Raw genomic sequence first — 17,613 nt, 5'->3', positions numbered from 1 at the left:
TGCCATTGAAAAGAACTGGCAGTAAATAAAGACTACTGCACTCAGATTCACATTTTCATCCATCTGAAATTAAGGGATTGCGCTTGCCTTAGAGGTATTGACTTTGAGATATATTTTCTTTGAGTATGATTCCATTTGCAAAGAAATCATAAACAAGAAACGATAACGATATTTTGTTACTATATTTATTTTTCTCGCGTCCTCTATACCTTGTAGGGGAACAGAAATAACCAGACAACACAGTATACACTCGCATCCACACCCACACGCACACGGAAGTGATTCAGTACAAAATAAGACTGGGTGATTTATTAATCTCATCAAGACCATTAATACAAAGCACAGTTAAAAGGCCACATACCATCAACTAAACCGACTGCTGGATCAAGCTGTTACAGTGCCACAGAGGGGGAATCAAACTCGTGTTATGCTGTAGGACTGGGGTTAAAAATAAAAACAAAACTAATCAGTAAAGTAAATAAACAAAAAAAATAAAACCTAAAAGATTTACTGGGGATACTATATTGAACAAGGAACCAGATAGAATGTGAGCAAAGACCTGATGTCATATCACCCTCACCCCCATACACACACACACTTTCCCATATGTAGTTCAATCAAAAAGCATCATCCAACTATACTCCTCAGTGCTTTCACAAAACACACCTCGGGAGAAGCTACTGAGAGAAGCCCCACGCAGACACCCTTGTGGCATTTTCAGAGTTAAGGAGAGCAGGAAGGAGCAAGAGTGATCCAAGAAAAGACTTCACCAGACGCACACTGGAGAGAGTAAGAGTGAGAGAGAGAGCAGTGTTTCTCAACCTGTGGAGCAGGACCCAAAAGCAGGACTCATGAGACAACTTTAAAAGTACTGTTATACAACATTATTGAGTCCTGACCTCACAGCAGCCCACAGAAAACTCGGCGTCTCATTGCAGAGCCGGTTGAGAACGGCTGCTTGAGTTATCAGGTGTTTTTCTTGTGTCTCACTGCACGTGCGGGACTCCAGGGGGTACGGTTGAGGTGGTATACCGGTGTGTGTGTGTGTGTTCATTGCCCCGATCCATGAAGAAAGTGAGTTTAACAGTAGCATAGGACCATTGCCAGAATGCATTGCATTTACAAACGTGACCTACATCAACTGCGGCTCTTCAACAGTACGGCCTAAAGTGCACAAAGTGTATTTTCTTTTTTTTTTCTCAGAAAAATGTCCAATTCTTCACTATGCTCCTCAAATAACATAACATATATATATACACTCAATTGCAAACCTTAATACAATTTCCAAATCTCCACTTTAATGAGTATTAGTTTGAAAGTCTTTGAAAAAAATAAAAATAAAACTATAAAAAAATAAAAACCCACAAAAGGAGAAAATAGAAAAAAGGTAATTAGTAGGATGTACTAAAGAGAAGCACGTTTAACCACATGGACCCTAGTGTCCGTAATCTGGGGTGAACATTCAGCCATAATAGCAGACCTAGAAGCTTCCCATATTTGCAGAGTGTAGATGGGCTACTTTCGGCGAAGAAATTTGGTGTAGGGGAAAAGGACGGGGACCCTGGTACAGACCAATGGTGGACTAGGGTTTAAGTGGTTAAGTAAGTGCTTGGTATGTTGAACTGTGTATGAAGAGCTCCATTCCAAAACTAAATATCAGCCATTCGGGGGTAAGGTTGGGGATGACTAATGTTCTTACAAAGAAATTGGTGGCACAATGTAAAAAACTGAAACAACCTACGTTATGTAATGTTATGTTCTAAAAGGATGGTAGCTAACATAAGTCCTTGGTTGACAAAATGCCAACAAATTGCATCCTCTGTATATTAGAGATAGAGAGTTATTGTTCACTTAAAGATACTTGTTATTGATAAGGAATATTTCCCTGGCTACAATAACATCAGGTAGCATTTTCTACTTTCTCCCCCGAAATGGACACGAACTCTTCAAATTTCATTGCTTTAAAAAACAGCTAAGGTGGGAGAGTAGATTGAGAAAATGGCTTTCCTCAGTTAATAGTCCCAGTGTTTAAAACCAGGGATTGTCTGTAAGTAAGTTAGTGACTGTGACCTGTTTTTTATTGTCTGACTGTAGCAGCACTGGACTGTTAGGCAATAGTCTGACTGAAAAAGATGCGTATGAGAGTACAATATAACAGGAGAGAGGGGAGTCACTTTATACAAATTATTTTAGTTAGTGTATACATGTTATATATACACAGTATCCACAAACAATGTACAATTCTCGTAGTGTATAGCTTTTGTTCTGAACATGACATAGGCAACTTTATTTTTGTTTGTTTTTTAGCATTTTAGACACCATTTGCTTATTCTGTAAAATAGAAAACCAAATAAAAGGCACATCTGAGCATGATGCATGTATTATTTCAGTCTTTTCCAAATGAAAAACAAAAAAAGTGTGTTGAGCGGAGGAGGTGTGAAAGACCAGGAGAGAGAGAGATATAGAAAAGAACTTGTGTTAAAATGTTCCTCTTTTTTTGTGGGTGAATCCTTTGTTTTTATTTTAATTATTATTATTATGTTTTAGATATTTGGGGTCAGCCGCTTAGGGGAAGGAGTCCCTTTGTCCCAGGCTTTGGTGTGTGTGTGTGTATGTGGGAGGGGGGGGGGGGGGGGGGGGGTGCGTGCTGACTTCCAGTGCTTGAGTTCCTCTCCATACCAATAAAAGACAACTAGTAGTGGGATGAGGACGGGGTGAGTTGAGCACAGCGTTGAAAAGCAGCGCACGTCTTTAAGGATGTGGATGTTTTAAGACATCGTCTTGGCTTTTGAAGAGCTTGAGAGGAAAACACAGAAAACCCTCCGTAAGAAAAAAAACAGGACTTGTGTCCCTGACAGGGTCTGGACTCGTGGTCAGATCCTTTGACAGGCCAGCCTCTGCTTCCTTCTTCACCTCTTTGTCTTCCTCCTGGGTTGGAGTAGTTTGATATCGTGGCAGAGCTCCCCCCTCCCCTCCACCCCGACGTCGCATATCGCTGGGGAGGGCTAGTTATGTTTTTTTTTCCTTTTGTTTTTTAATAGTCATCCAACCTACTGACTTTTGCCCAAGCTTGATGTGCAAAATTGAGTGCAGACTCTGTGCGTCTTATCTCCTTTTTTCCCCCCTCCTTTAGCCGAGAAAGGGCTCGGCCCTTGGGGGTGGGGTTGGGTGTCAGAGGTCACTGCTGTTGGATTTTTTAAAGGCAACATTTTGAAGTAGAGCGTGTGGCTATGACTGACAGGCCTCATCTGCCAACGGACAGACAGACAGACAGGCAGGCAGGCAGACAGGGCCCTGCATCATTAGCTCACTTCTAATACAGTCACAGTGCACAATAGAGAAAGAACGGGGGGGAGGGCATATTCAGTGTCGCACAGGCCAATGAAATTCCTTTGCCTCCAGGTTTTTATTTTGTAAAGTCACTCCTTAAAAAGAAAAGAAAAAAATAACTAAACAAAACAAAACAAAAAAAGCATATCCCTTATCCTTATCCCCCTGCATAAAATAAGACTTTGGCCACATTTAACTTTTTTATCTTTTTCTTTTTACAGTTAATACGAAAAATGACACAACGGTAAAGAGTTGTTAAGTACTCAATATAAACGTCCGCTCGTGCCTGCTACTCATACAAGAACCCGCTGACAAACAGACAACAGGTGTTTAGTTTGATCGCTGCGGAGGGACGAGTTCTTCAAACAGTTCTGAGTCAAGTCTGTAGAGCTACAGCAGGAGACCGGTGGGAGGGGGATGAACGGTGGTGTCAATGCCCATAGAATCACAGCATGACGGCCAGGCTACGAGTCCTCGACTCCCCCAGACATGTGGTCCTAACCTGGAGGGTCCAACCCCAGCTCCTCTGTGGGGGCCGTGAAGTAGAGTCCTGTGTGGGTGAGGGATGAGAACTACAAGTGTGACAGCGCTGTCCTGACTGGTTGGTACAGTGAGCACTCTCAACAAGAGACGCATGGACACAGTGACTCACATAGGTGCACACACACACACACAAACACACACTTGCAAGTGGGAGTTCACATGCAGATGCATGCACAAGCGCACACATGCATGCATGCATGCACACACGCACGTATGTGCATGAACGCACGCACGCACATAGACACACACGCACGCGCAGAAACAGTGTCTTGTCACTCCCCTTTTGTTAGCTGGCACACCGGTGTGGATTTCTCATTGGCACAGAGGGTTTGAAATGAAGGCGGAGCTACTGATCCCCTGAGAGGCATGTGTGATTGGTCAATGATGGAGAGTGGGCCGGACAGATGAGTGGGTGGAGTCGGAGTGATGAGGTGGGCATGAGTGAGAGAATGAGTGAGGGAGGGAGAGTAGTCTGTCTTGTCGATCAGTAGCTTTGATCATGTATCTAGTTTGCTGTGTTCGCTCTGTGAGCTCATAGTTTGCAGGACACGGTTTTGAAGTTTGTATTTAAGAGTTCACCTAGGCGTTTGTGATTTTCATTTAAAAAAAGAAAGAAAAGAGTTGCTACCTCACTGGCTGCTGTCCGTGTTTTCAACCAATGAGAGGCCGTGCAGTGGCGGCGGCAATAGCTCCCTTTTATAGGTCTTTGGTGGGAGTTTGGGGAGCTGGGGGCTGGAGTTGTGGCGGGGGGGTACAGGGGGTGCCATCATGATGGGCGCAGACATGGGCATGGTCATGGGCAGCGGGCACAGACTGTTCTGGCTGGCGCTGAGGGGGCAACTCCGCCGAGGGACGCGCGGCGACGGCGTGCTGGGCGGCGTGTTGGGCGAGCTGGGGGAGCTGCCAAAGTCCCAGTGGAAGCGCCCCACGGGCGACGACTGCATGTTCAGGGGGTAGTTGATGAAGATCTCGGGGGGCCGCTGGGGCACCGGCGGCGGCGTGTCGGGGAGAGGGTCCCTGGGGGGAGGAGGGGGAGGGCTGGGGATCGGACCGTCGCTGGGGCCGTTGTAGATGGTTGGCGCCCTGGGCTGGATCCTGGGGAGCGGAGGGGGCAGTCTAGGAGGGATCGCTGGAGGGCTGTCAGACCTGGAACTCAACTAACAAGCACCATGGAGAGACACACACACACACACACATGATGACACAATGACTCGAATGCACACTCACACCAGTTTCAGTTTTGTATTTCCAACTGAATTCCAAAGAAAAGGATCCACGTGAAAAAGATTAACAGAGACCGGTCCGTTCCCCAGAAACCCAACTTCACAAGAATTCATACTGTATTGCCCTTGAAGACTAGGCAAGCCCAGTTAAGCCAGACAGATGCGGTACACGCCAGTGGGGATATGTGTTGTGGAATTATGGTTAATGTATATACTGTAACTGTGTGTGTACTAGAGCCAGAAATATATCGGTTTGGACGATAAATCGACCATTATTAGACTTTCTTTTGATAACATCAGTATCGGCAATTATGTGTTCAAAGACAAGTTGTGAGCTTGTAGATCTTATGCTGCACTATTGTGCAGATGGAGTACCCGTACTCCTTAATTTTATGAAATGGAAGGTAACATAACTTTATACTCTATATACATAAAGAAGCACTAGGTGAAGTTAAAGCCGTAGCTAGTGTACAACATCCCAGAGCTTTTCATGGACGGTTCAGATAACAGAAGTGGACTTTTAATTTGAAGCATCTAACCAGGTGCTGGGAGTGCCGACAACTCAGGAAACATCCTTACCTTGGCCTCTGACATGGCATCTTTCCTGCGTGGGGGCAGAGGAGGTGGCTTGAGCAGCTCTTCTCCCAGCTGATGGAGGCTTCCACAAGACACAGACTGGAACTCTATGAAGAAGCAGGATAAACCTCTCAGCATTTTATAAACACCACATCTTATGAACACATCCTACCGACAATAATCAAGGATGCCACAAACGTGTGACAACAATTCCTGCCTTCACACTGTTCAGATACAGCATTACCTGCAGTACTGTATCTGTACTGTGTCTGTAGTGGTTAGAAATAAGTTTCCTTGCAATTGGAATATCTTCAACCACATCTCAATCGTAAATGTGAATTTAACACAAAAATCGACGTACTTGAAGGTGGCAGAAGAACTGGAGCGAATATTGAGTTGCTACCTGCAACATTCAAAGAGGAGGGTTACACACTTTTCATTACAACATTTCCTTGTTTTTCAGACTTCTGTACAAGTAAAAACAACAACCTTGAAATAGTTTAATTCTAATCTCAAATTTGTTCACATACATATATTCCCCTGTTTTACACCCACTCCTCTGCCCTGTGTATGTGTGATTTTCCCACAGAAACTTAGGGCGGATTCACACTGCGGTCTTGAGTGCGCACTCGTGGCTACTTGGCAGATGTTTTGATAGTGTGAAGCCTGCGTACCGTCCTCAGAAACGCCGGCCCCGAGACCGTCTCGAGAGGTCTCGAGTCCGTTTCATGCGTCCTCGAGAACAGTGCGCTGCAATGTGAAGCCATCGTTCCATAAACAAGGAAGTGGTGAAGCATCTGGTCCGTAACGTCACTACTAAGATACCAAGGATGCACCAGTGACGTTACTGTTATACGATGACAGACACCGTTACATTGTGATGTTTCAAAGACAGTCAGCACACACTGCTTTGGTTGTGTATTGTTGTTCTGTTATTATTACAACAAACTTTATTATTTGCTCTACACTCTGACAAGAGACTCTTCTTCTGTGACATGACAATCTATTATCTCCCAAAGCCCCATAGTCAACAACGCCCCCGGGAGGCACATGAATACCATTACAGTTGAATGAAGTGTACTTGGGCATGGAAGAATCTTGGCCAATGTGAATGCAGGCCAGCGGGGACCAGGCAACCGTTTGAATCAATTGGACTGAAGTGTGAATCCACCCTTAGAATCCCTTTTTTCAGTGAATAATACAGCATTTTTGTAGACCCATTTTTGCTATCGGGGCAGTGCAACCCACCCACCTCCATAGGAGCTGCTGAGGTCATGGTCCATGAAGACGCTGCTGAGGTCGGAGGAGGCCGACTGAGGAGGGGTGGGGGTATTGGGGGAGGTGGGCACGGATGCCGAGGCGGGAGTCTCTGGCTCCGTCTCTTGAATGCTGCGGAAGGTGATCTTGTGGGGGGGCTCCCGTTCTAGTGGGACCGGGTGGCCCTTGAGGGTGCCAGAGGTAGACGTGCGCACAGGCCGGATCCCCGGGGACTTGAGCGTGTACTGGGTCTTCCTGGGCTGTTGGCATAGGAGGGGAGATAAATAGTGGGTTCAGACACAGCTACTGAGTGTTCCAACAGGTCAGGTTCAAGACTCCCAAGACAATAGTTACAGTTATTGCAACTTAAAGCTTCATATGATTCTGCTGTTAGTCCCAAATGATCCTGCTCAGTGGTTCCCAGCCTTTCTTCCTTGAAGCCCCCGTTCTTATATCTGACAAAAGTTGAACACTGGAACTTCCCCCTAACCTGACTCTCTCAAATGTGTGGCGGTAATGAGTTCACAATACAGCTTTCATTTGGGATCTCTCAAGCACAACCGCTGTAGAAGGTCGTTCCTTTTTTCAAGCTACTTGGCAGGTGATTAGATGGGACCGTCCGTCTATCAGTGTCTGGGCGTGCTAACTCCAACCAATCATAGTAGCTGCACCAGCATTAAAGTAAAATAAACACTAAACGTGTGCCTGTTTTTCATGGGAGGCTTGAGTCCCTGGCACCCCAACCCCCCATGCGTCTCGCTCTAAAAACCATGCAAGATGCATCTCTCTCTCTGGTGCAGTCACAGAGTAGCAGCACCGACTTGTTCGTGGTAGTGGCCATGATGAATAGTGAAAGAACTACAGTGCAACAGTCGATTCTCGATCGTGTCACAGTCACGGCTGGTATTACAAAGATCCCGCCTGTAGCTGCCGCTGATTGGTTCAAACCGGGCGCGGGTCGTTGTCAGCTCCAAACAATTCCAGATGGAGGCTATATTGTGAACTTTTGAATACGCCACCATCTGGTGGAGTCAGGTTAACGCACAGACCCCAGACCCACTGGCCTAGTCTACTGACCCCTACAATTACTACCGTTGACCCCTACTGAAACAATGACAGCTACAATTTTTACTACAAATCTGCTTACAAATCTGGGAGGTTGTCGGCAGTTCCGTGGCTCAATGTCCTGAGACTTATTGAACAGATAGTCGGAGAACTCCTTCTCACTCATGTTTCCCATGGGGTTCAGGTTCTCAAAGAACCTCTGTGTGGAGAAAAGAACACAGAGAAAGACACACAACAAGAATCTAAGGTTAATAATCACAATCTAAAGAGCTTGACATACTTGGTTACATGCATCTATGTATAGATTTGGGCAAAATAAATACACAAAAGTTTCCCTAAAATAAAAAAAAACAAACTAAATGTTAACACATTCACTGACATTGATGACTTAAGACACGTTTAACAAACGATAATTCCCAAACACACACAGATGAGAGGACAAGGTGGTACCTTGATATCGTGCTCCACCTTCAGGCAGTATGGCTGGTTCTGATACTGCTGGATCTCCCCTGTGATCTCAGCCACTTTCCGCCGCTTGCTGAAGTTAATCAGCTCCTTGCCGTGGCGTTTGAGGAAGTCCGGGTTCCCCTCCTCGGTCTTCAGGATGTTAGTTAAGTAGATACCTGAGGAGGATGAAGAGGAGATAAGTCCAATATAGATTAAGATTTCTTTAATTATTTTTTATTTATTTGTTTTATTTACATTTCGATTTTCTCTTTATCTTTCAAACTAAATGACAGCCAGTAACAGAAGGAGATACCACAGGAGCAGCATAGGGGTTTGTCTGGCAGGTTCAATCTAAGTCAGGCCATCACATTACATTTTAAAACCCTTTTAATACTAAATTGGCTAAATTGTCAAATATTACGAAAGAAATATGCAAACATTGTGAAAATAGCCGATCTACAAGCTCACAACCCCTAAGAGAGTGTGGCGTTGTGAGTTCAGCTATTTTCACAATATTTGTTGTGGAATCGAGTCAAACTAAATGAAATGCCTACAATTCCAAGTGCTTGACAGGGTGGGGGGGGGGGGGTCCTCACCCCAGTTCAATTATGGCTGTTTTGGGGGTCGAGGCCTGAAAGGTTTGGGAACCCTTGATTTAGATCAGTGTTTTTCTTCTACAGTAAAGACAAGGCCATAGCTCACACAGAGAAAGGCCAATAGAGACATCATTCATGGTGTATCAGCCTTCAAATCAGCCACTTACCAAAGAAAGGCACACAGGGTGGGTTTATTGACTTAAGTTTGGCCAGGTACTTCTTAAAATGGTCCTGGCTGAGTTCAACGGCCTCCTCCAGGATCTTCTTCTTCCTTTCAGGGACCCCCTGTATGTGTGTCAAGGACAAGAACAACCATGCTTAGACAGACCTTTTAAAACCAGTTTGGTTGTTCCAATAATTTACATAGAATTCAGGGATCTGGTTCCAAAAGTATACACAGATAAACATATAGTACCAATGCCAACTCAAAGCAATTTTAGTTAGTTTAGTTAGTTTATTTCGGTCCCATTAGACAGCCAGTATTAGTAGTGCAATACATACAGTAATCAGTAAACACTAGTCCGAAATGGTATAGTCAGAAGCCGAAGCTTTTAATGCCTAGCCCAATTAAATAGAAACATCAAATATCAAGATAATTGATTTGACAAAACTGAAGAACAATTTGATGCATACATTTGCTAATCCAAGAAAAGAAAAGAGGAACAAAACTAAAAGATTAAGTGTCAATCTGGTTTGGCGCTGTGTCATGTGGCAATATGGTAAGTAAGTATTGCCACAAAACGACACCACTTGGTAGGTATACCAAACATAATAGTACATAATAAACGCATGTACATAGAGTATACACATATTTATACATTATATCCACCTGTTTCTACGGGAGTTTACTGGAGATTATTTGGACCTGTTTGGACCACACTTCCGGTTAAACAGCAGACATACAAGCTCACGTCGCGTCGCAGATGCAACCCATTGTGAGCTTGTAAATCACGACACCGGCAGCTCGGTACAGCGTCTGCGCAATGCACTATGGGGCGTTGGAAACTCGTGGATACATATACAGTACGTATACAGTAACGATAGGACTCAGTCTCACAACCACTATATTTCAGTTTTTTTAATACATTTATTACTTATTTATAATAAATGCATTGATATATATTTACAGATATTAGTCTATTAATTTATGATTAGGATACGGATCTAATTATAATATATTGTATTTGTATTTATTATTATCTTGGTTTTGAACATTTCTTTTTGAGCGGTGGTCACAACGCTCCTATACGTGGCCGTGTGTGTGGGTCTGTCTGTCTCCTTGTCTGTCTGTCTGTAGCCTGCAGTAACCTTTTCTGACCACACATGTTAAGGGAGGGGCGCTGTTGCGCACACACACACACACACACACACACACACACACACACACACACACACACACACACACACACACACACACACACACACACACACACACACACACACACACACACACTCAGTTCACACAAGTGTGATTTTTATTTAGTGATTGATGTGCACAGCTTTATCCAAGCTATTCCATAGACTTCCCTCTTACAGATACAGTACGCATCTACCTTTTGTGTTCCCCCCGAGTTGGTACCTGGTCTCTCGAGCTTTGAACAGCTTCTGCATGCAGGGTGGTAGTTTTATGATGGGCTTTACACGTGATTTAGGTCAACTAAATCCTCTAATTTTAGAGTTTGTTTATTGATAAAAAGTGGATTAGTTGGTCCTAGGTAGTCTGATGTATTTACAGTTCTTATGGCTTTTTTTGTAGCATAGAAGATAGGATTGGTGTTGGTTTTATATGTGTTCCCCCATATTCCCACACACGCAATTAAATGAAAGCACAAAATTAAAACAAGGTATCATACAATGATACTGTGGGAAAGTATGTCCTTGCTCAACAAAATGACAACCGTTACTGTATTTTAGAGACACTGAACAATTTCCCCCATTGTTTCCCAACTTTCATTGTTTACCTTTGATGGCTTTTATTACATTTTTATGGTTATATGGTTACACGCACAGTTTATTATTAGCATACAAACAGTTTAACCCCATCAGGGCACTGACCTCGAAGGTGTGATCCAGGCGGTATACAGGGACCGAGTTGATGGCGCTGACCACCTCTAGGACCCCGTTGAAGTTGTTGAGCTCCTGGAACACCTGCAGGATCTCGATGACCCGAGTGAACACTGCCACCCTCTCATCCACGTTCTCTGCTTCTACGATGCACCTGCATAATGCACACACACAGGGGCGTCACAATGGGGGGGAAAGTGGGACTGAGTTACTAGGGCCCAAGGTAGAGGGGCCTTCATCATTTTATACTTTAACTATTGAAAAATAGCAGATCTACAAGCTCACAGCGCCGCATTGCAAGCTTGTAGATCTGCTATTTTTGAAAAGTCGTGAAATGTGTGCAAATCTTTGAATATATTACATTTTTAAGCGATCATTTGTAACTCAAATTTTGAGTTTGAGCACCACTGACATAGAAACAGGTTTTTAAAAAATCCTTAGAAGGATTTGAATTATTCAGACTCTCTAATCTGCTATTTTTCAATGGTTAAAGCACAAAATAATGCGTAATAATGCGTTCCCAGTCTAAATGGGTTCATCAGATGCTCTAATAGGACATTTGGTGAACAAAGCTGTCTGAGGATGTTGGATACGTACTTCTCAAACCACAGTGTGAGGTTGGTCGTGTGCCGGATCATACGGAGCAAGTTAGGAGAGTTCTTCTCTTTGTCCTCTTTAGTCCAGACGCTTCCCACCAGCTCAGACGGCCTGACGGCTCTGTGGATGAAGCAGTATCATCAATGCCTTTTAATGATACTCCCATTGCAAATGGAAAAGTATTTTTTTTGCTAGATGGATAATGCTATGTAAAACCATTTGCTGTAGTTCTGAAACATCAGCACTATAGATCGCATGGGCTTTCTCCACAACTGAGGGTTGCTGGAGTTTCCTTGAACTCTGAACTGCTCCTGAAGCATGGGTGAATGCCTCGGGAGCAGTATTTCGTCGTTGTCGGGTGAAAACCTTGTATGTCCAAAACCGTTCGTTTTGCATTTTTCATTTTAAAAATGATTTAAACTAGTGAAAACAGCCGATCTACAAGCACACAACGCCTCGCACCGCGAGGCGTTGTGTGCTTGTAGATCTGCAGTTTTCACTACTTTTGTGCGACGGCCTTGTACGATGAAGCAGGGCCATACATACAAGAACATACAAATTTGAAACTTGGAGATACGAGGTTTCCACCCGACAACGACGATTTACAACACAAGATGGATTCATTCGACATTAAAAAGGTAGATTCATAAACGAGGACATTTGACATCAACTGACCTGTACAGCTCAGACTCTAGCAAGGTCAGCTGGCGGGCAATCTCTATGGGGTGAAGGGTCATGAGGTCGAAGGTGTCCACTTGCCCCGCCCTGCTGATGTGCCACTCTATGGGAGGGGGCGGGCTCTCGAAGGTGATGTTGTGACTTACACCGTTGGACTGAGTCTGCAGCTTCCTTTTGATTATTTTATTGATAGACTCCACCCACTTTCTCATACTCTTGCCTGGTCAAGGTAAGATGTAGAGAAACATGTTAGATTCACAATACAACTATGTATGACTCACAACGCCACATAAGACCTTCCTGGTCAATGAAGAGGATTGCAATCATGTACAGTTATGTATGTATGTACAGTATGCATGTATGTAATATAAGCAGAGGATGGAAACGCTAGTATCTAGAACAGACCTCGAAGTTGAATTTTGCTGGTGATGTACTCCTCTAATTTACTCCTCAGTTCTGGGTCATTCTCAAAGTCATAGAAATGATGTTCAACCCACTGCCGGAAAACATTGAGTACTCTGCGATGGGAAGATGGATAAATATATGCAGTAGTTTAATAAACATACGAAATAAATGCATGCACGACAATTAGTCCAAACAATCTTTAGATAGTTTTGAGTAAGTAGCAGAAAACAACAAAGAAAACTATCAACAGAGAACAGAAGCTAAATGCATATTTAGTAAATATACAGCATAGGGGTATAAACATGCGTGCACTGGAGTTACTCCAAACTATGTTGTTTCAAGTACTAGCAAAGAATTTCCATCAACACTGTACCATTAGTGGGATGTGTTTTCTGTTCAGTCTAAGGGCAGGCAGGGCAGTGGTCTTACCTGAGCTGGACTGGTTGTACATACTCCTTACGGAATCTCTGGAGCTCTGCTGCCATTGGCTGATCACCATTCCACAGAGCTTGTCTGTCCGCCTCTGTTGGCTCCGGTTCTGGGATCTCAATCCTGGGGAAAGCAATCAGGCAAATAAGGCTTTTCATTTATTTTCTGAGGGCTTTTTGAAATATGTGCCTTTTTTGGGATGGGGGCCTTGTGACAGTAGTGAGACAAGAAAAGTAGAGAGAGATGGGAAACTAAATGCAAAACATGACGGGAGCTGGATTCAAACTTTGGTCCTCGTGACTCAAAGCTATGAATGGCTATGCCACCACCAAGCACCCCCATTATTAAGAGATTCTGGCTTTGTCACACTGTTGAAACATGTCTGAATGTTGACATACATCTTAGGACAAGTACTTTCACATTTGGATTGTGTCATAAAAAGCACATTTGGGGGGAATGGACGACTCCCCTGGTAATACCATACCTGTCTATTAGCAGGCTGAGAAGCTCCTGCGGTTTGCAGAAGGACCGGTATGTGGTCAGAAACGTGCGTACAAAGTTGGGATCTACAATCATAACAATACATGAGTGAGTCATAAGAATGAAAAAAAGAGAAAGAATAAACACACTTCTTGCATAAATGTAACTGCTTTGCATCTGGGCGATTGAAACACCTGCTAGAGGTTTGCCCAAGAAAACTTTAAAGAGGTGGTGCCATAGTTTTGTACTTTTTCTGGTTTTCATGTGTCTAGGAGGTTGACAGTACTTCATTAGACCCCCATACTTATTACATCACACAATCAACTCCTCCCCTAATTATCATTCACCCAACACTGTGGGGTGTGGCTAACTTCAGCTGGGTCACCACCCACCATGACAACCAGGCATACTTATGGAACTGGGGGTGTGGCCACATAAAAACATCATTTTAACTCTTTCTGTACACCTTTTTGGAAAAAATCTTAGTATAGTATAATCATAATAGTTGATAATCATGTTTTAGAGGGGGAATAAATCATGGCACACGCACTTTAAAGAGCTCAAAGAATCCATATCATGTCTTTCCTCAGTAACTTACCAGCATACATATGGTAGGTAAGTCTCTCTATGAGCTTGACCACTGTGCCGGCTTTTATGATGGGGATTCCGGTCTTGCTCTGCACCCGGTCCTCAAACACAATGTTTTCCTCAGAGTCCTGCACAGCAAAGCGGTACACCTCAGGCGAGGGCAGCCTGAGCGGCTGGGCCTGCTCCTCGTGCTGCAGCACCGTATCCAGCATGCGGTCCAGCGTGGATCGGTACTGCAGGGTTACCAGCGCCGCCATCCACGCCGCCTTTTCCTCCGCCGACCTGGCACAGAACACCGCACAGTTCTCGTCCTTGCCCGCCAGTTCGAAGGCGTGCTTCAGCTCCGGCGAGTCCTCGCGGTCCACGATGCGCGACTTCCGCAGGACGAACTTCTCCTTGAGGCGGTACTCGGCCCCGCTGCCTGCGCCCGGCAGCCTGGAGCTCTGGTTGGCCTTGCAGCTGATCATCAGGCCATCGAACAGGAAGTTGTGGCGCTCGTGCTTGGCGCCGGCGCGCAGCAGTGGACCCTCCAGGATGTACTCGCTGCAGCACTGGCCGATGTCCTTACCCTCCCAGCCGTCTATGCTCTTCTGGATCTCGTTCATGCGCTTGATGGCCAGCTGCTTGCTGCGCACTTGCCGGCTGTACGGCCGATACATCGGCTCACTGTACAAAGGGCAAGAGAATGAACATTCTCCTTCTCAGTATTGCAACATGAATCATTTTACAATGTGGATACAACTTTTAGTGCATACATTTTTCACAGCTTGAAAGGGGTTGGGGCATTTCTTGAACAAATAACCACATAAACCCTAGCATCCCTATATTGGCCATGTCATTTGGCCAACATTGGGATTTGGCCAACATTGGCATTTCTTGAACAAATAACCACATAAACCCTACCATCCCTATATTAGCCATGTCATTTGGCCAACATTCAATGAAGAGATTTGGTGTAGATGGAGGAAAAGATGGAGAAATTAATGAGGAATTAAGGGAAAAAAGTGGATCACATATGCCACCATTTCTATCCCTTGGATATAAAAAGAGTAGGGGGCCCGACCCCGGTCAACAAAGTATAGGGTTTAAGAGATTTATTATGGTAAGATTGTATATGTCATACGAGTTGCGCAGTTGAAGTTGTGCAGCATGACAGACTGTCACAAACTGAGAATCTGTAACTTGTTGCCATTTAGAAACGTCAAGACTTTAGAAAGTCAATATTACAACTTTTTCTCCCCCCTCCCAGTTAATAATGCATAAACGTTCAAGAATGTATGCACCACAGAGGTGCATAACAACATAACAGTCTTACCCGGGCTTGCGGCGAGGTTGGTGCTTGCTGTAGATGCGTTCCACACTGCACTGGAGGTTGAGCAGTGCTGTAATGGCCTGTTTCAGACATTCTCTGTCATCCTGGTCTAAACTGCGCTCCTGCAGTTGCTGTAACAGTGGCAACAAATGCAACAGATATATCATTGGAATTCTGAATATAGATGTTCTGAGTACAGCAGATATATTAAGATAATATTGTATATTGTAGTATACACCAGACAATAAGAGACTTTACTTTAGAGGTTTACTTTATAACAGCTCATCCACACTGATTAACTTAACTTGAAAACGTTGTTTTCTCACTCAACAGTAACGAACCAGCATAAAGTTTAAGTGTATGGAGGTTATCTGCACATTTCTAAAGTGACAATTGAAGGACTTTTTAATACCTCTAAAATGACAAATTAAACATTGGCCAAATTGTCAAATACATACTGTATATAGGACGAAATTGTGAAAATAGACGATCTACATGCTCACAACACCTCGTCCCCAGTTAAAATATGATTATTTTGGGGGTTGCGTCCTGAAAAGGTTGAGAACCACTGCTCTAACTGACATTCTACATGCCAGATATTGTATCAGTTTCATACATTGTTGCAATATGAAAACACAACATGTATACACATTTTGTTGTACATATTCATTAGGGAACCCGAACGATAAAAATAGGACAGGACAATAGTAATCTGTTGGATATAAAAGGGAGACTTGTATCCAAACCAGCGGACATCCCTTAAAAAAAATCATGTAAACAATGATTCCCTCCTCGATATACTGTTTGTTCGGCCAACTTTTCACTACTTGTACCTGTGTGAGCGGGTGAGAAACAAACCCCTCTTGATTTTACAGTTTGAATTGCCTTTGTTCCAACATACCTGCAGGAGTTCAAAGTAGTGCATGCAGTGGTACACTGGAACCATCATGAGCTGGGGGAGGACATACTGCACTGCTTCTTTGAAGCCCTCTGCAACCGACTGGTGACGCAGAAAGAGACAGACAAACAGAGTGACTCAATATTTCAAAAATAAGGGTTTTCCTTTCTAAGAAGAGGATGCAAGAAATCACAACGTATGCAAGACAGAACTGTTTAAGAGCCAAATCAAAGGCCAAATGGATGTTTCAGCATTCAAACTCCAGCCACTGTCTATATACGAGGTCCCGTAATATCAACATAAGGGGATGGACGAGTGAGAAAGAAGCAGTCAGTGTTGTTTTTGACAGCAAATTTTGATTTAGTTTTAGTCATAGTCTTTTGAATAAAATGTCTTTCAGTTTTAGTCACAATTTAGTCACCTGAAAAGTTTTAGTTTTAGTCTAATTTTAGTCAACTAAATATCATACGATTTTAGTCGATTAAATCTACAGTTGATTTAGTCAACTTAAATGTATTTTGGCGGGCCTTGATGACATCGTAATGGCTGATTTTACACTTGGTTGAATGCTGAAAATAGCCGATCTACAAGCTCACAACGCGTCGCACTGCGGCGCGTTGTGAGCTTGTAGATCTGCTATTTTCAGCATGCAACACCTGAGAGCAACCAAACATAAAATGACTCTCTTCTCCACTAGTCCCACCCTAACGTTTTAGTCTAGTTTTTATTTTGTTGACGAAATTGTAAATATATTTAGTCTTAGTTTTAGTCATCACAGCTTAGTCTTTATTTAGTTATTATTTCGTTTTTGTCAGTGAAAAAAACGCAGTCGACAAACATTTTTCGTCATAGTTTCAGTCGCCGAAATCAACACTGGAAGCAGTGAGGGAGGGAAGGGAGGGAGGGAGAGAGCGATGGGGAGAAGGGAGGAGTGGTTGACCGAGCAGGGCTGGAGGGTAACTGGAGAGGGGGTTGTCATAGAATCCATTTAAACCCCCTGGTCCCCTGATAGACGAGTCTGAATCAATACTCTAGTACTCAGACTCCACAGGAGCACCCACACTGTCTGTGTATGGAGAGGAGAAAGATGGAGAGGAGAGGAGGAGGAGATAGGGGAGGGGAGAA

At 43.9% G+C, this 17,613-nt stretch overlaps 1 protein-coding gene across 2 annotated transcripts in view; it reads right to left on the bottom strand.

Moving 5' to 3' along the window:
- Positions 1-422: 422 nt before the first annotated feature.
- Positions 423-17,613, bottom strand: part of sos2 (son of sevenless homolog 2) — a 55,868-nt gene continuing 38,677 nt past the window's right edge. The window contains exons 8-23 of one of the 2 annotated variants that reach the window (XM_080751396.1): positions 16,492-16,590; positions 15,594-15,721; positions 14,289-14,944; positions 13,695-13,776; positions 13,211-13,333; positions 12,782-12,894; positions 12,374-12,596; positions 11,699-11,818; positions 11,093-11,255; positions 9,205-9,322; positions 8,445-8,617; positions 8,077-8,193; positions 6,925-7,189; positions 6,034-6,075; positions 5,676-5,779; positions 423-5,030 (exon numbers count right to left, since the gene is read on the bottom strand). In XM_080751396.1, the coding sequence (XP_080607522.1) occupies positions 4,503-5,030; positions 5,676-5,779; positions 6,034-6,075; positions 6,925-7,189; positions 8,077-8,193; positions 8,445-8,617; positions 9,205-9,322; positions 11,093-11,255; positions 11,699-11,818; positions 12,374-12,596; positions 12,782-12,894; positions 13,211-13,333; positions 13,695-13,776; positions 14,289-14,944; positions 15,594-15,721; positions 16,492-16,590 (3,054 nt within the window). In that variant the 3' untranslated portion in view covers positions 423-4,502. The remainder of the gene's footprint in view (positions 5,031-5,675; positions 5,780-6,033; positions 6,076-6,924; positions 7,190-8,076; positions 8,194-8,444; positions 8,618-9,204; positions 9,323-11,092; positions 11,256-11,698; positions 11,819-12,373; positions 12,597-12,781; positions 12,895-13,210; positions 13,334-13,694; positions 13,777-14,288; positions 14,945-15,593; positions 15,722-16,491; positions 16,591-17,613) is intronic. The other variant, XM_080751397.1, reaches the window with a different exon arrangement.

This window comes from Nannobrachium achirus, assembly GCF_963921795.1.
Source record: "Nannobrachium achirus genome assembly, chromosome: 20".
NCBI lineage: Eukaryota > Metazoa > Chordata > Actinopteri > Myctophiformes > Myctophidae > Nannobrachium > Nannobrachium achirus.
The sequence above is the reverse complement of the archived record's forward strand: the minus strand, read 5'-3'. Positions and strand labels throughout refer to the sequence as shown.